We start from the raw sequence: 16,135 nt of genomic DNA, 5'->3' as shown, positions 1-16,135 counted from the left end.
AATCCTAGCTCAAACCTTTAATCTTCATATTTACACTCCCCACAAGCCCAACAATCTGTTTACAAAAGCCAATTAGTGAAACTAAACGAAAAAACCAACAAAACTTACATCTTTGCAAAGAAAATTCTAGAATTTTACCTTTGGATGTTCTAGCTTTATATAGTTTTCCTTAGCTTCAAACAAGGACCAATTGGTTTAGGAATATGTGTATAGGAGGGAGGAGATGAGAGAATGAGAGTTTAAGTGAGGCATGGTGTAACGTCTTCTTAATCCATGACTGTTACACTGTAGAATTAAATAGTGCTTAACTCGCTAAACGAGTCATTTGGACTTAAACTGTGTAATTGAAACTAACCATAGGTTTAGGTACTAAAAATTTTGGTCAAAAGCCAACAATTTCATTAAAAGTGTTTAATCTTAATACATAGGATCCCGATAGAGTTAAAACGGTTACAACTCAAAACGTATACTAAAGCCGACCTAGGCGGCAAAATCAGTTCCAACTGATAACCTCGGCCGTGGCGGACAAACAGACCGCATATGTAGACTCTTCCCCTGAAGCTCTCCAACTCATGGTTGGTCCATCTTGTCCTTTCCCTTACCTGCACCATTTAGCACCCGTGAACCAAGACTCAGCAAGAAAACATAATCATGCTTATAAGTAGTAAATCATCATATCACAGAATCATAAATAGCATGCTTAGCAGGAATAGCCCTATTCCTGCATGTTGTCAATCCATATTAGTGTCTATAATGTCACACTAGGGCCTATTGCTCAATTACTCATATAACTAGCCTTAGAGCTCGCAAAGCAGGTCTGGAGCTTAACATTTCAGATGGCCTTAGGGCCGTTCGAGCATACATCTCGCTTTCTGGTTAGTTCAACCACATCGGCTGGTGCCTAGCATGCTATCGCCACCCGCGACTCATAAGATGAGTCTTTTAACTTCCTACTAGTAAGTTAAGTCTTTTAACCTTCGACTGATAAGTTGAGTCGTTTAACCTTCGACTAATAAGTTGAGTCTTTTAACCTTCGACTGATAAGTCGAGTCTTTTAATCTTCGACTGATAAGTTGAGTCTTCTAACCTTCGATTGATAAGTCGAGTCTTTTAACCTTTAACTGATAAGTCGAGTCTTTTATCATTTGAGTGATAAGTTGATTCTTTAACCTTCCAGTGATAAGTCGAGTATTTTATCATTTGAGTAATAAGTCGAGTCTTTTAACCTTCGACTGATAAGTCGAGTCTTTTATCCTTCGATTGATAAGTCAAGTCTTTTTATACCAGGTATGTCCTTGACTATTAAGCCAAGTTTTTCCATCAGATAACACAGATGAATCCTCGACTTATAAGTCGAGTGTCACAATTAGATAACTAGATAAGTAACTATTAATTAAAACAGGTAAACACAATGCAACTAACATGTTTAATAAAACATTCTCAGCATAGTAATAATCATGTACTATAACCGGGCTAAGCCCTAAACATAGACTGGGAGCAATTTTCTTACCTCAAGTTCTGAGTAAATAGTGTTTGACGACCCCCAAGCACGGTCCTTTCCTTCCGATCATAACAGATCACCCTAATCACAACCATAACAATGAATAACTATCAAGAAATGAACTAATAAAGGCTTTCGGAGCTAGTCCTAGCCTCCAGGACCATGCATTCTACTAATTTGGTAGTAGAACCATTCCTGAGCACTTAGATTTGGGCTCCCAACTCCCAAAACCCTTTTTTTTTTTCTCATTTTCCCAATTAGAGATGCAATGCCCCCCACTAAGGGCTTCAGTGCTACAAGTCAGAGAACCCCGAACCCAAAAACACAGGGCACGCACCGCGATGCACCCTGCCTGTCACCGCAGCACCAAGGCAATTTCAGGCACTTGCTTGTCCCTCTGAGTTCACAAGGGTTGCGGCCCCGAAAAATAGAGTCGCGATGCGACATGGAGAACTCAAAAAGTAGCAATTTTTCAAAATCATCAATCCTCCAAAAACCATCCCAAACACATGTTTTACACCTGTTTCGACCATAATAATAGTCCTAGTAGTTGAGAAATGAAATAAACAATCTTAAACTCAATCAAAATCCCTTCAAACTAAGAATTCAATATAACTTTAAAATAATATATAAAAACTAAAACTAAACTCAAATAATTGAGTTACCTCAGATTGAGTTTGACCCCAGCTATGCTCCCTTAAGCTTGTAAACTTTCAATCCTCCAAAATCTTGCCTCTAACCTCAAGGATCAAGTGTTTCTCCGAAGAAATCTTCAATCACTTAGAGAGAGAGAAAGAGAGAATTCCTTGGTTTGTTTTTGTGCTTGCGTTGTTTTTTCCCTCAACATCAGAGTTGATAAACTCAGCTGAGAAACAACCTAAGGGTCCAAAAGACCAAAATTCCCCTAAGGCCAAACTTTTCTCTCAAAGCCTGCTAAAGGCAAAACTGTCATTTTGCAATCCCGTCTCTCAATACACTTAATATTCTCAATTAATCCCTCCAAACTCGGAATATCACTAATTCTCCCAAAATAAGACTCATACTTTAGTGAGTCCCGATAACTCACCGAATTACTGAAATACCCCTTGGCTCACCCCAAGCCGGGTATAAATTCTCTGTTGTGACTAAACCGCTATCTTGCTCGAAATGACCGATTCCTACCGAATATTTCAAATATAACCACATAATAATGTGGTCTCAAACACATAATATCATATAATTACATTTAGACCCTCTCAACGGGTTAAAATTACAAATATGCCCCTTTTAAATAAAAGTGGGCCTGTTCGCACATTTTATACATCTAAACATGCATAATCAACTATATAATAATATAACCCATGCAATTCACATAATCACATCAATATCCAATTAGTTCACATAATATTCCAATATTGTCCTCCTTGGCCTCTAATCAAGGTACTAAGTCTTATTAGGAATTTTTTTGAGACGTTATGCATGGTGTGAAAAAATTCTGAGAACCCAAGTAGATTTGTCAGCCAAGCTAGAGAGAAATTGGAGAGGAAAACTTGGAACCAAAGTTTGTGAATTGGAAAAATGAAGACTTCTTTGAATTTTTTACCTTTTATATGATGTAAAAATAAGACATGAAATGACATTTCTACCCTCTTAACTGCCATCCCATATGAGCCCTAATAACCTTGTTTTTTTTAATTAATCACAATTTAGTTAATTAAATCTAAGCTTAATGGTGTAATTTCTAAAAAAGTTACCATGTGGTAATTTTTTCCTTACCTCACCAAATTGAAATCTTAACCTAGTGTAATTAAATTAAATAGACGTTACCATTTAATTTAAGTGGTCACACTCCTATATTTATAACTCAAGTAATTTAATTAGCCAAAATTACATTTTTGGCTAAATGTACATTTTTCATAAAAAATTTAGTTTTAGAGATTTTAATACAAAAATTAAACTTTTTGACCTTAATATAAATTAATCCAATAATTTATTAGCCAATAATATTTTACCATAATTACACTTCTCAAAAAATAATTTATTTGAGAATTTCCCGGTTAGGGTTTCCATTTCGATCCAGGACCGAAATGTTTGGTTTGTCACCAAACTGCGCATTTCACACTTTGTCTAATAATAGCAACACGAAATTTTCTTCTCAAGTATATGTTATTATTCAAAATAATATTCATACGCAACTCACCACCCCGTTCTTAGATTCTAGTAGATGCAGGAAATGCGGGGCATTTCAAGGTCACCATAAAGTTCTATAGATTCCACAATGACTAATATAGTCCTAAAACCAATGAGTGTGGGCATTCGTAGAATGAAATTGAAGAATTTATCAAGAGGATATAGCTCAATATGATTATTATATTTGACCCCATACTTAGGCAGGCCCTCAAGATGATAGGTCGCCTAATAAGGTTGAGCGGATTGCTCAGTGAACGATTGGCAATGGCTCAAAGGCAAGGTTGTTGTGTGCTCAAGTTAAGGCTTTAAAAATTTAGCTTTAATTGATTTGGTTTTTGTTTTAACACTACTACAAAAAAGATTTTTTAGGACTAGCATTGCAAGTCCTAAAAAAGTTTTAGGACTCGCGGGGCGCGAGTCCTCTATTTGAGTGCCTTAAAAATTGAAGTTTTTTAGGACTCGCAAAAATCTGGTTGAGTGCCTTTAAGTAATTTTTAGGACTCATGTTGTTTTAAAAAAAATGCAGCTACAATTTTCATTTTGATTTAGAAAAAATATATCCCTTTGAGTGTCCAAAATGTATTATATATGTTAGATTTCTAAAATTTCAAAAGAAAATACAACAAAATAATTTTTATTAATTACTCAAAAATATAATTTCAATATTTAGTCTACTCGGCTTACAAAACCATATTACATGATAATTTATACTACAATCAAATTCTATCATCACCAAATATTAAATAAGAAATGTATACAATGTTAGTGAAATATATTTTTTATTCTAAAAACTTCAACTGCCAATGTTGTCTAGTATTGCGCCAAAGAAATGCATCTCAATATAGACCTGCACATTATAAAAAAGTTCTTTAATTAATAAAAAGTTTCTCCACTAGAAATAAAAAGTTTCTAAAATGTTGACCACTAGAAATAAAAAAACAAGAGAGGTCCACACATAATTGATCAGTGTACATCTCTAGATCCACGGATAATGTATATCCAATTAATTTGGAGATCTATATAATAATTCAAACTTATAAATAAGTAGACACACACAACAATTATAAATATATATAATAGATGCGAGAATTAAACTATCAGTATAGGTATTCATATAGTCAAGCAGCAGACAATTTCTTGTTAGATAATACTATTTCATAAAATGTTATTCATCTAGTACATAGAGGTATTTCAAAACAGTAGCAAGCTACACCAAAATCAGCAACAAAATAGACCATAAATCTACTATATTAATCCATTCAACTTAGTTAACAAAATACACCAAAAATCCGTCACAAAATACACCAAAAAAACCAGTAACACAATACAAAAAATATACCATTAAAACAATAGAAAAATATACCATTAAAACTCTGGATCACAAGATCATGCTCCAATCTTTGACAAACCTCAGTTAGTCTCCATTGCACAATAGCAAACTACTTGAAGTTATTTTTCTTTGGGGTCGATGGTTAGTGCTGGTGTAATTGGTATACCTCTAGTTCCTCTTGACGCTCCTTTAAGTTGGATCTTTATTTGAAAAATTAAGTAAAATAAAACTACTAACTAATATCAAAGCCTAATATTGTCAATGAAAAACATCCAACTTAGCTTACTGTAATGCCCCAAATTTCCTAATAAGGTTTTGGACTTTGATTAGGAGGTCATGAGGGCCATAATTGATTTATTATGTTATTAATTGATTATATGCATGTTTGTGTGAATTATATTATTATATGATGATAAATGCATGCATATGAGTCCACATTTTATTATAAGGGAATTTTGGTAATTTGGCCAGTTGAGGGCATAATTGTGTATTTTGGTGCATGTTTGTGATTAATTGATAAGGCCACATTACAATGTGGATTTATTCAAGCCATTCGGCATGAGACGATCTTGAGTGCAAAGTAGCGGTTTAGTCATAACGGGATTAAGTTCAGGACTCGGGGTAATTTTAATGATTAGAACATTGTCGGGAATTAAAGGGTAACATGATATGGATTATTGGTGTTTGAGAGTATCGAGAATAACAGGAACTGGAGGGCATTAATTATAATTAATGAAATAGGCGGGAAAGGACGGTTATGCCCTTGGTGGCTATTAAGGCTTTTATTTAGACTTGACGGCGTTTAGGTCTTTTCACCCTTAAGGATTTATATCAGCCCTTTAAGTTTAGAAAGCTCTAGAAAACAGAGTATTGCTCTTCTTCTCCTCCCGGTGGTTTTTTTTCCTTATTTTCTCTTTGAATTCTCAAGCTCTTTTTGAGGAACCAAGCCAAGGAATCAAGTCTTAATGATCTAGGGTTATGCTCTACCATTGAAGAGGGTGTGATTATGAGATTAAGGTGAGTTTTTAGCCATTAAAACATTAGTTCTTGCAATGTTTTTCCATTTGAGTTCCAGCTGGTTTGTGAGTTGGAAAGTTGAATTTCAATGGATGTTTTTGCCTAGGGTTCTTGGGGTTGTAATGCCTAGGACATGTGGGGATGGTTTTTGGGTTCATTTGAGACTTAATTTGATGTTTGGAATCATTGGAATCAAGTTGGGAATGGAGGAGTCGAAGGAGAAAGGTTCAGGGGCATTTCAGGCTGGGTGTAGCACTATAGCGCCCACAAGGGGGCGCTACAGCGCTACCCAGGGATGCTTGGAGCAGTTTTGGTTCTAAGAAGAGCGCTGGGTGTGTTTTTAAGGGTTTTTGGCTCGGGGTTTCAATCCTTAAGGCCCGAGATAGAATCTACTCACCGTGTGGGTACATTTCGGGGTCTCGAGAGTGGGGTTTGGGTCGAAATCCTATTATTGTTGATTTTCATTGATGGAGGTTATATTTGGTTATGATTAGGTGACCTCTAAAGGATTAAAATGTCGATCTTTCTCAAGGGTCGTTCCTGTTCTAATTCTCGCTCGAACCAGAGGTAAGAAAACTGCACCCTGTGTATATGTGACATGCATGGTTATTCTTGATGCATGTTGGATGTTTAAATGTGATGCATGTGATACACGAGAAACATGTGAATAGGGCATGCCATGGATATTGAATATGAGATTGATCAGAGCATGAATCTCTATGTTTATGCATGATCCTAGATATGCTAGTAATTGTTAAGTAAGCATGTTGAATGCCCTGTATTCAGATATTTGACATGTGATATATGCTTGGTAGCATTGATTACTTGTGTAAGATACTAACTATTCAGAATCGGCATTGGTCGCGTTTTACTGACCTGAGAGTCAGAAACGGCATGAGCATCATGAACGCAGAGCTGATAAAAGATTAGATCTAATCGATATCAACGTTGAATGACTCTAGGAGCATTAATGCTGGACCGACCCAAAGGTCAATGAAAATTATAAGAGCTTGACTAGTCTAGGACTAGTTACTCAGGGCCAGGGCCAAAGGCCTAGGTGACTGTTTTGTCACATGGCTAAGGGAGCGGAATCCCATGTTAGTGACCCTGTGGTCACTCAGTAGGTTTATGCTAGTGAATGTTTCACTAGATACCTACCTTGTTTAAGCTAGTGAAAGGACCACTTATTTGTAAAGCCCCGGTGACCCTATCGTCAAATGGCTAATGGGAACGGAACCCACCTTAGTGACTTTTACAACTGTCACTCTTCTATTTAGGGCTATAAGCCCAGCATGGTTATCAGAACCACCAGTGTTAAATTACTTATCTGATTAGAATTGACTTGATAGTCATCCACTTAGGAGGGCAGGATTCCTTATCTTGGATACCCATCATTACGTGAATAGGGCTATATTTGCTAGGCATGCGCTTTATGATTTGATGACATGTTATTACTGATCATGAGCATATTAAGTTTTCTTGCTAAGCTTCGACTCACGGGTGCTATGTGGTGCAGGTAAAGGCAAAACAAAGCTGGACCATCCTTGAGTTGGAGAGCTTAGGTGGCGATGTGTACATATGCGGCTGCTTGACCGCCACGCCCGAGGGTTGAAAGAGGAACTAGGGTTTAACCCTGTTTTGCCGCTTAAATCGGCTGGTTGTAAATATTTTCTTGTAATAGACCTTTAAATTATATTTTTGGAACCCAATGTATACAGTAAACGTTCTAATGAAACGTTATGTCTTAACCAAAATTTTTAATCCCTAAACTGCTAATCATACTTAGTTGCACGATTTTGGCCAAATGACTCGATTAGTGAATTTAGTCATGTTTATAAGGCACAATGTCATGGTCCCTGGAGTTTAGGGCGTTACACTTACCATTCCAGAGAGCTGATCATTAAGATAAGTCATTAACCTCAACATAGTATCAAGTGTATCTTTAGTGAGTTGAAACTTCACTTCCACTTCTCCTGAAGAAGATTTCGAATTATCTTGTAGCTGCCAAATGAAAAAGGAAAAAGTTTGAGCGTAAGATGAACAAGAAAAAAAATCAGTAAAATGATGAGAGCCAACCATCTGAAAAGAATTTACAACCCAGCATTTTAACTATGGGAAAAATCAATAAAACTACATGCATTAATTAAATAATAAAAAAAAAGATACTGTATATGGTTAATTTTGAACTATACATAACCACACTCAGTAAAACTGTTATGTCATGTCAAACCTTAACATGTTTCTAATATCCCAATCTAAGCATTTGCTTCAATTCATAAAAACAATATCAATTTTAATGAGACTCTTGTTTAAAAGTGTTATCACATCAGTTGATCACAGTTAAGAATGATCACAGCTATCTAATCATGTTTTTAGCTATAATATAAATAAATAGAACATATTTTTAGTAATACATAGATACAATTGAATAAATGATTAGATAGCTACTTCAGTAATAATATAAGTGAGTTATTATATACATTATACGTGTAACTAATTCACAATGCAAATGCAGTAATCTACTCATCACTCAACCCAACCTAGCCTATTTACATAGTCATACTAGTAATTTTTAATTCATACACTATGAAAATTAGGCTATAAGTACCACGTATTTAACAAAATATATATAGATTATTATATAAGCTCAAAGCCTAACTATGGTATCAAATATACATACATATAGTCAGAGGCAGGTGATTGAATTTGGGATATGGCAGTCCCACCCTGATTCCTTAATTTAAAGAAGATGAAAAAATATTGCCATTCTGTTTTAGCTTTAGTTAAAAAAAAAATATGACTCAATAGATCTAGTGAGAATGTTGATGATGTAGGATTATCAAATAAAACTTCTCTCTGGAATATTTTTTAGGGTATGTGATAGGAACCAAATCAAGAGAAACACCAAACAAATAACATTAGCCTAAAATATGGAATATTATTGCTGAAATTGAAAGAAATACACACATATAAAGCTCACCACAATTCACTGCACATTTCGTACCCCTTTTCTCACCTTACCCTTCCCCACATTTATATAATGTTCTAACAACCAAACTTACCCCTACTAACAATCTACCCATTCCACTAATGACAGTAGCATGATAGTTTTAACTCAATCTAACTCTTAATTCAATTCAATTAAAGTAAGTTATACATCTTTTATAACTAAGTTGCAAAGCAAGAAAGTGTTCAAATTGTCAAATGTCCATGTTTTACTATGCTACAAAGTGTTTTATACTAATTTATATAAATATATGTGTGTGTTCAATTTAAAAACAAAACAAAACCCCATAGATTTTAGAAGCGTTTTCTCAGTTGGAAAACATTCGTTATAAACAAGAGCTCTCATTTATATATACTCAGAAACTCTTAAACTTCAAATTCATACATAATATATACTAAAAACATCAAAAAATCTCATTGGAGAGTTTTATCAATCATATGGTAGCTAATCTTAAAAAGAACTATATTTTCAATAATTCTAACATTTTATAAATTGCAAAATAAAAATAATAGCTTTATAACTATGATGAGAAATTTAGAAAGCATATATTATGATATTACAATTAGAGCATATCACAATTAAATGTATGTGATTTATCAAAATAAGAAATCATAAAAGAAGAAAATGTTGCAATCCGCGAGCCCAAATTAAGCATGCGTTCCATATTGTACCTACTTGCTTTAATAAAATATACAAATTAAGAAAATAAAATAAACATACAAAACAAAACTAAGTATAAAAAAAATCTACAGAAAATCGGACAACATATTCCATAATTTACTAGCCTAGCCATCTGTCACAATCAACACCAACAAGTCAAACAAATCAAACAACACACAAGTTTTCATCCATATATCATTGCAGCACACAAAATTTTCATAACCTACTTCACTAAGACATGCAAGTTTTCAACCTTCCATTATCACCGCAACACACATAATTCCCAGAACCTACTTCACTACGGATGAATATCTAAGATATTCAAACTCCACTAAAATTATACAATTATTCAAAATTTTAAAAGATTAAATTTTTTTAAAAATAAATCAAATACAACATACCTCTTGCAATTAGCTACAAATCCAATGCTTTAAGACCATAAAATTTTTAACCTAAACATTATTATCAATATTATAAAAAAAAGATAAAAGGTCAGATGTTGACATTTAACCTTAAAAAGTTCACATGAGTATAATTTTAATAATAAATCATGTTGCACCACGACACCAAAAACCAAGGTATGTGTTCAATCAACTTATTTTGCCCACTAATATTTGCTCATGATCAATCAAAATACCTCACAAAATGTCCAAACCACACACACATCATTCTTGTAATCTTTGTTACAACATTGAAATTTATAGATCTATTCATATTAACAAGTGAGCCAAAATATAGATATTTATCAATCTGATTATAAAGAATGTCTTGAAACATATTTGGATAAGTTTGGATTCTCATTTCTCATTAATACACACAATACAAAATAGAAGTCATTTTAACCCTTTAATTTTTTTAATGAACAACAATTCAAAAATGTTGATACAATAATTACAAGAGTCACCATCAATTTAATATACAATTGCCAACTCATTTTTTTATATATGAAACAACAAGACATAGAAATTATCACTATTTTATTCAATATGGTGTATTAGTATATTATTGGGATTAGTATATAATCAATTACTCAATAGTGACTCACAAATTATTAACCAAATTATTTCATATTATCTCAAACTAAGTCTAAAAATGTATAACTTGGCATAATATCATAAAAACCTCAAAAGTCATGAAAATCAAATTAAGAGCAAAAACAAATATCATGGATAGAAATATAAGAAACAAAATATCAACTCTATATAATACAATTAAAAGACTTAACAATAAAAAAATATATAAAAAGAAGAACACTTGACAACAAAATGAGAAGAAAAAATGAAAGTATTTTGACCAAAGAAAAAACAAAATATGAATTAGTGGAGGATTCCTTTATGCTTTGATATATGACTAATAAGACATTATTATCATAATGTCCTTTTCTTCGTGAATTGTAAAAATAAAACTATCTATATAATATATATATATATGTAACGCATATAATTAATAAAAAATGAAATCACATATGCATATACTGACATACATAGATATAGGATAATAGTGGATTTCTAGACCCAAATATCTCTCATTTGCTAACACTTTCCACTCAAGGCAGGGACACACACAACAATGAATTCAATCATTGCATTTTTTTCATCATTATTTCCACATAATATATGATAAGAATATTTTCAACTATAAATCTTGAATGAAAAAATTAAATAATAATTAAATATAGAGAAAATAAGCAAAGCTTAGCTCATTATAATAAGTACATACACTATAACAATATTTATGTTCTATGATTATGCAGTGCAAAAGTATTGCCAAGAAAAATGGGAAAACATGAAGCTATTTAATGGAAAAAATTATAAGGCCACTGGCATAATACCATGCTTCCTAATCTTCTGAAGGGTTATACTCACATCACTGGCAGCATCGAAACAAGTACAAAGACAATCTTTAACACTAAAAAAATAATTTTCCCAAACAATTCTATATATCTCTTTTATTTTATTTTTCACTACTACAAAAATGGGATTTCCCGACAGTTTATAACTGTCGCTATTGAGCAACGACGACAGTCGAGTCGTTGCTGGCTACGCCGACAGTTATTAGGTGTCACCATTGCTTGCTACGCCGACAGTTATTAAATGTCACCATTGCTAGCAACGCTAGCGAATATTTTTAAGAAGCACAATGCATGTCCTTAAAAGTTATACTTTTAATTTTTAAAAATTTAATTTATATTTATTTTAAATTAAAAAATTATTATTTAAATGAAACATTTGTATACAAATCTAAAAACTTATAGATTATAATAACATATTTTTTACAAGGAGCCAATTATATTAACAATTTAATTGTCTTCTTTTTTTAAAAAAAAAAACTAACTTTTACAATTGAAATTAATCTATTTATTACATACAATGTTAGAACACAACAAAACTATATACATAAATAAAAACCTCATTGTACATAATTCTTACAAGCAAGAAAAAAAATAATACCCAACAACTTGAAGAAGAATTTCTTGTTGCCTTAGTTCTCTCATATAATTGTCTTGGTTCTCTTAAATATCCAAGTAGAGTTTTAGCCTACAATACAGAATAAACACCATTAAAGTCAAACTAAAACTAAAATAAATAGAGAACTTGAGATTGCAAAATTGAGTCTTAAATTCTAAGCATTTAGTACTAAGAATATCGACACTTTCTCATGGCTTAAGTAGTTAGTCTTAGCTAGTTAGTTTATCAAATCACATAGACATTAATAAACCAAATTACCAATCATTCATAGCACATTAGCAAATATACATATATACACACATATAAAGACATGCACTGTGTAGGTAATATGCATCAGATTCTAAGTCCATAGTACATAGCAAGAAAAGAAAAGATAATAAAGTTATAAATAAGAGCACCGTGAACATAATAAGGAGTTCTTAGTTTCATAATAAGAAATGTTTAAGTAGAAAGTTTTCATCCAAAACGAGGATAACAAACACGCAATTAATTTAAAAGGAATAAAATGGTCCCCTAGACATGCCACATTGAGAATGTGAGAGAAATAGAAGGACCAAACCTAAACTGAAATTTTCAATTAAATTTACAACGTTTCTGCAAAGAAAAAACACAAGTTGTTTTAGAAGATCTAAAGACAAAGTTGTTAAAGTAACACAATGAGTTGTGAATAAGCCTAATCCAAATTTATAAATCTAATTCACATTTAAAAGTCTATGCAAAATAGAAAATCACAATTCAAAGTTATTTGTGCAAATTCTTAAAGTAGTTCCTACTAACAATAGAAATATATATACAAACCATCGTCTTATTTAAGCTTAGTCGAACGCATCACTTGCATAGACAATGCGCTAAACATCTACATAATTCAGCTTGCAAAACAATTAGTTTTTGCATATGATATATAATTTAGTATACAACTAAATATGCTAAGTCGATTAGGAAGAGCATGCAACAGAGTTGCAAAGTAAGTCAACCTATCAAATTTTAAAAACCTGCAAACAAGGCATATGACAGTCCCAGAGGAGTCCAATAAAATCACAGTTTAACTCATTATACTAATTAACTCTTAATATAGTATGAACATACACAATTACATACTCTATAGATGGTTGATCATTTTTGTTGTGTGTTTGATTACACCAAGCATTTTAATCCAATACATATACTATATATAATAATGTTATTTGTAAAGCAAAAGTTTATTATATAAAAAATATAATAATGTAAATGACAGATGATACATTAAGTGCAAGCCGAAACCATTGCATCGAAATCATACAAAAGATAAATGTCAATTGATTACAGTAAAATGACAACTTACCTGTACACCTTTAACTTGCATTTGTTGTATAAGTTCTGTGAGCACCCCTGAAATGAGACAAAATGCTAACCTTATTTTATCAATTAGATTTGTTCAATGTGTTCATATACCCATGTCAAAATTAATACATGTCTTTTAAGCAACTAAATCCATCCAAACATAGAAATAACATATACAAAAGACTATTTATAATAGGGAAAAAAAGAACAAGTTCCATTTATATAAAAATACATGCACCTATATACACTTTGGTGTTTGTGCTAGCTACCACTAATAAACAAAAATAAATTAATGACATGAATATAAAATGTAACTACCAACTAAAACTATGACCCAAAAATATTTCGAAAAAAATGCAATCAAGGATTTATTTATCAAATACCCAAATGCGAAACCCCTATAAAAATAAATAGAGCAATATCAAGCAGGTCTGCAGAATCACAAAGCCAATATTAACCACAAAGAATTTATTTCTTGGTATATAATAATGCTCTACTATATAAATGACCAAATCTTAAACATGGAAATAAAAAAAAATAGCACAAATGATGTTGAAAACCAACCACTAAAAATATTAATGGAAATACTTTCATTGCTTTGCATTCCCACAAAAAACATAATCAAATATTGCAGAAATGTTTTCCAAATACGGGCAGGCTCTTCAAGCAAAAAAAAAAAAGAATTCATGTATAATGGATTACCATGGCATTACAAGTTGCTGGATAATCCAACTTTGCATCCAAGAAAACTTGCTTTGCAATATCCATGTTTAACAAATATCAATAAAAATATGGCAGATTCCATCTTAGTTGCAAGATAAAAACAAAGGCTATAAGAAAAAAGATTAAACTGCTCAAAGATTTCTCTGAACATAGAACATTTCATAAGTTATAGTAGTCAAGTAACAAGAATAAATATTAGGAGTATTTAAGCACGTTGTTATCCCAACAATGAGCAATGTTTAATTTAGAACACATATATATTAATATGAATATGTTTATATGCAACAAAAATTAGAAATCAAAATAGGAGTTACTGCAAGTTATGATATAAAATAAAATGATCACCATGTGATTTTGGCTCCTAATAAAGGTGATGTTGGTGCAACCACTTAAGAAAATATGAGCTCAACATTAAGCTAACTAAATGCAGTACTACACCACCAAAAAATGTAATAATAACATAGCAATAATGGCAATGCGAATTAGTTTCAAATTGTAATATACTAAGTGCTTAATCACCGTGCCTAATAATTCTATGCACGTTTGCTTACATTTTTACACATGTATTGTATTTATTTTTCCTTTAGCTTTTCTATTGCCACATGTAGTTGTTGTTCCTTTTAATTACTCTTGATGTACATCATGTATACATACTCTACTCTATTGAATATTATATTCAGAGCATGAATATACAAAAGGTCATTTGTACCTTATATTCTTTCAAAACCCTATATCCTTTTATAGTATCAGCGCCGCAGGTCATCCTCATCCTCCTTCAATATACCAACCTTTGACAGTTAAGCTCATTGAAAGCTACACAAGGAAAACATTAGAATATCTCTCAATCAAATAAAGAGACCTTCAACAAAAAATTGTAAATCAAACTCACCAGCCACATTAAAAATTTCCATTTCTAGGTCCTTACAAAAGTAATTCAAAGTTGCCAAACAAAACACCAAATTGATATCAATACAATAAATCTCCAAAATCAAAACTGAAAACTCACTAACAACTCCACTATTCTTATTATCCATATATGTCAAAAGTAGAGGTTTGAAAATGAACAAATCGTGGAAAAAATGAAGAAAAAGAAAAAGATAAAAATAACATTGAGAAAGATTACTACAAGTTGAATCTATGAAATATTGAGCGAAAATACCCAAGAGAAAACGAAATAGTAGCAGATAGAGGAAGCTTCAGAACTAGAAGAAGAACAAATAAAACATCAAAAGCCTTTGCCCAAATTTAAACCTATACGTATATATATACATACATGTGAGATTTGGAGAGGAAGAATCTAAGAGAGTTCTTCATTTTATTCCCAAGCCACCGTAAAGCCTCCTGAGCTCAGCCACCATGAAACCCACCTACAAACAACAACCACAAGTGTAAACAAAAAAAATCCAGAAAAAACCTAGCCACAAAAACAGAAGAAGAAGAATTACCCAGGCGTTGGATTCGTCAAATGTTCGTCCACTGCCGTCTCCCCGTTCGTGAGCCCACCTTCGATCTCTACCCGTTCGTGACCGCCTATTCGACCTCTGCCGTTCATGCAAGTGAGACGAAGAAGATGAAGAGATGGGTTGGAAGAAGTGGCTGAATGATCGGCTTGAAGAAGAGGGAAAAAGAAAGGAGGGAAGAGGAAAAAACAAATATGTGGGGGGAAATTAATTTAGAGTGTGAAATTTTTTTTAAGGGGGTAAATTTTTTTAAGGGTTAATAATATGAAAACTTTAGAAAGAAAAAAAAATTAGTCATAAAAGATTTTAATACATACATAAATTTTATAAATATATATTTACATAATTTAGTTTATTTTTAAAAATATACTATTCATTAATTTTTTTACAATATTTTTTCAATTAATAAAATAACTCTTTTTTAACTAATACAACTTTTATAAATATGTTAAAGAATAATATAGTTAATTTTACAAACAT

General features: G+C 32.1%; 1 protein-coding gene across 13 annotated transcripts; it reads right to left on the bottom strand.

Annotated features, from left to right (window-relative positions):
- Positions 1–4,275: 4,275 nt before the first annotated feature.
- Positions 4,276–15,857, bottom strand: LOC133782238 (protein FAR1-RELATED SEQUENCE 3-like). 13 transcript variants are annotated; one of them, XR_009870391.1, is made up of 8 exons: positions 15,641–15,857; positions 15,469–15,562; positions 14,905–15,008; positions 13,474–13,520; positions 12,135–12,221; positions 10,086–10,136; positions 7,899–8,018; positions 4,276–4,517 (listed from the first exon to the last, which is right to left on the bottom strand). XR_009870391.1 is itself a non-coding variant. In XM_062221479.1 (6 exons), the coding sequence occupies exons 2-6, from the start codon at positions 15,507–15,509 to the stop codon at positions 4,464–4,466; spliced, it is 366 nt and encodes a 121-aa protein (XP_062077463.1). In that variant the 5' UTR covers positions 15,510–15,562; positions 15,641–15,857; the 3' UTR covers positions 4,276–4,463. The 13 variants fall into 13 exon arrangements, 1 of the variants encoding a protein (XP_062077463.1); XR_009870390.1 differs by lacking the exon at positions 10,086–10,136; XR_009870394.1 differs by lacking the exons at positions 10,086–10,136; positions 12,135–12,221 and adding an exon at positions 5,034–5,200.
- Between the last annotated feature and the right edge of the window lie 278 nt (positions 15,858–16,135).

This window comes from Humulus lupulus, chromosome 6, assembly GCF_963169125.1.
Source record: "Humulus lupulus chromosome 6, drHumLupu1.1, whole genome shotgun sequence".
Taxonomy (NCBI): domain Eukaryota; kingdom Viridiplantae; phylum Streptophyta; class Magnoliopsida; order Rosales; family Cannabaceae; genus Humulus; species Humulus lupulus.
Note: the sequence above shows the minus strand (reverse complement) of the source record. Positions and strands in the feature narration are given on the sequence as shown.

Bases quoted from the DNA above. Each gene is read 5' to 3' on its own strand.
- LOC133782238 (XM_062221479.1), bottom strand. From the start codon at position 15,509: ATGAAGAACTCTCTTAGATTCTTCCTCTCCAAATCTCACAT. The intron at 14,969-15,468 runs GTATGTATATAT...GGTATATTGAAG, and splicing joins TTCCTCTCCAAATCTCACAT to GAGGATGAGGATGACCTGCG. The intron at 4,518-7,898 runs GTAAGTGTAACG...TATAATGTGCAG, and splicing joins ATGATCAGCTCTCTGGAATG to GTCTATATTGAGATGCATTT.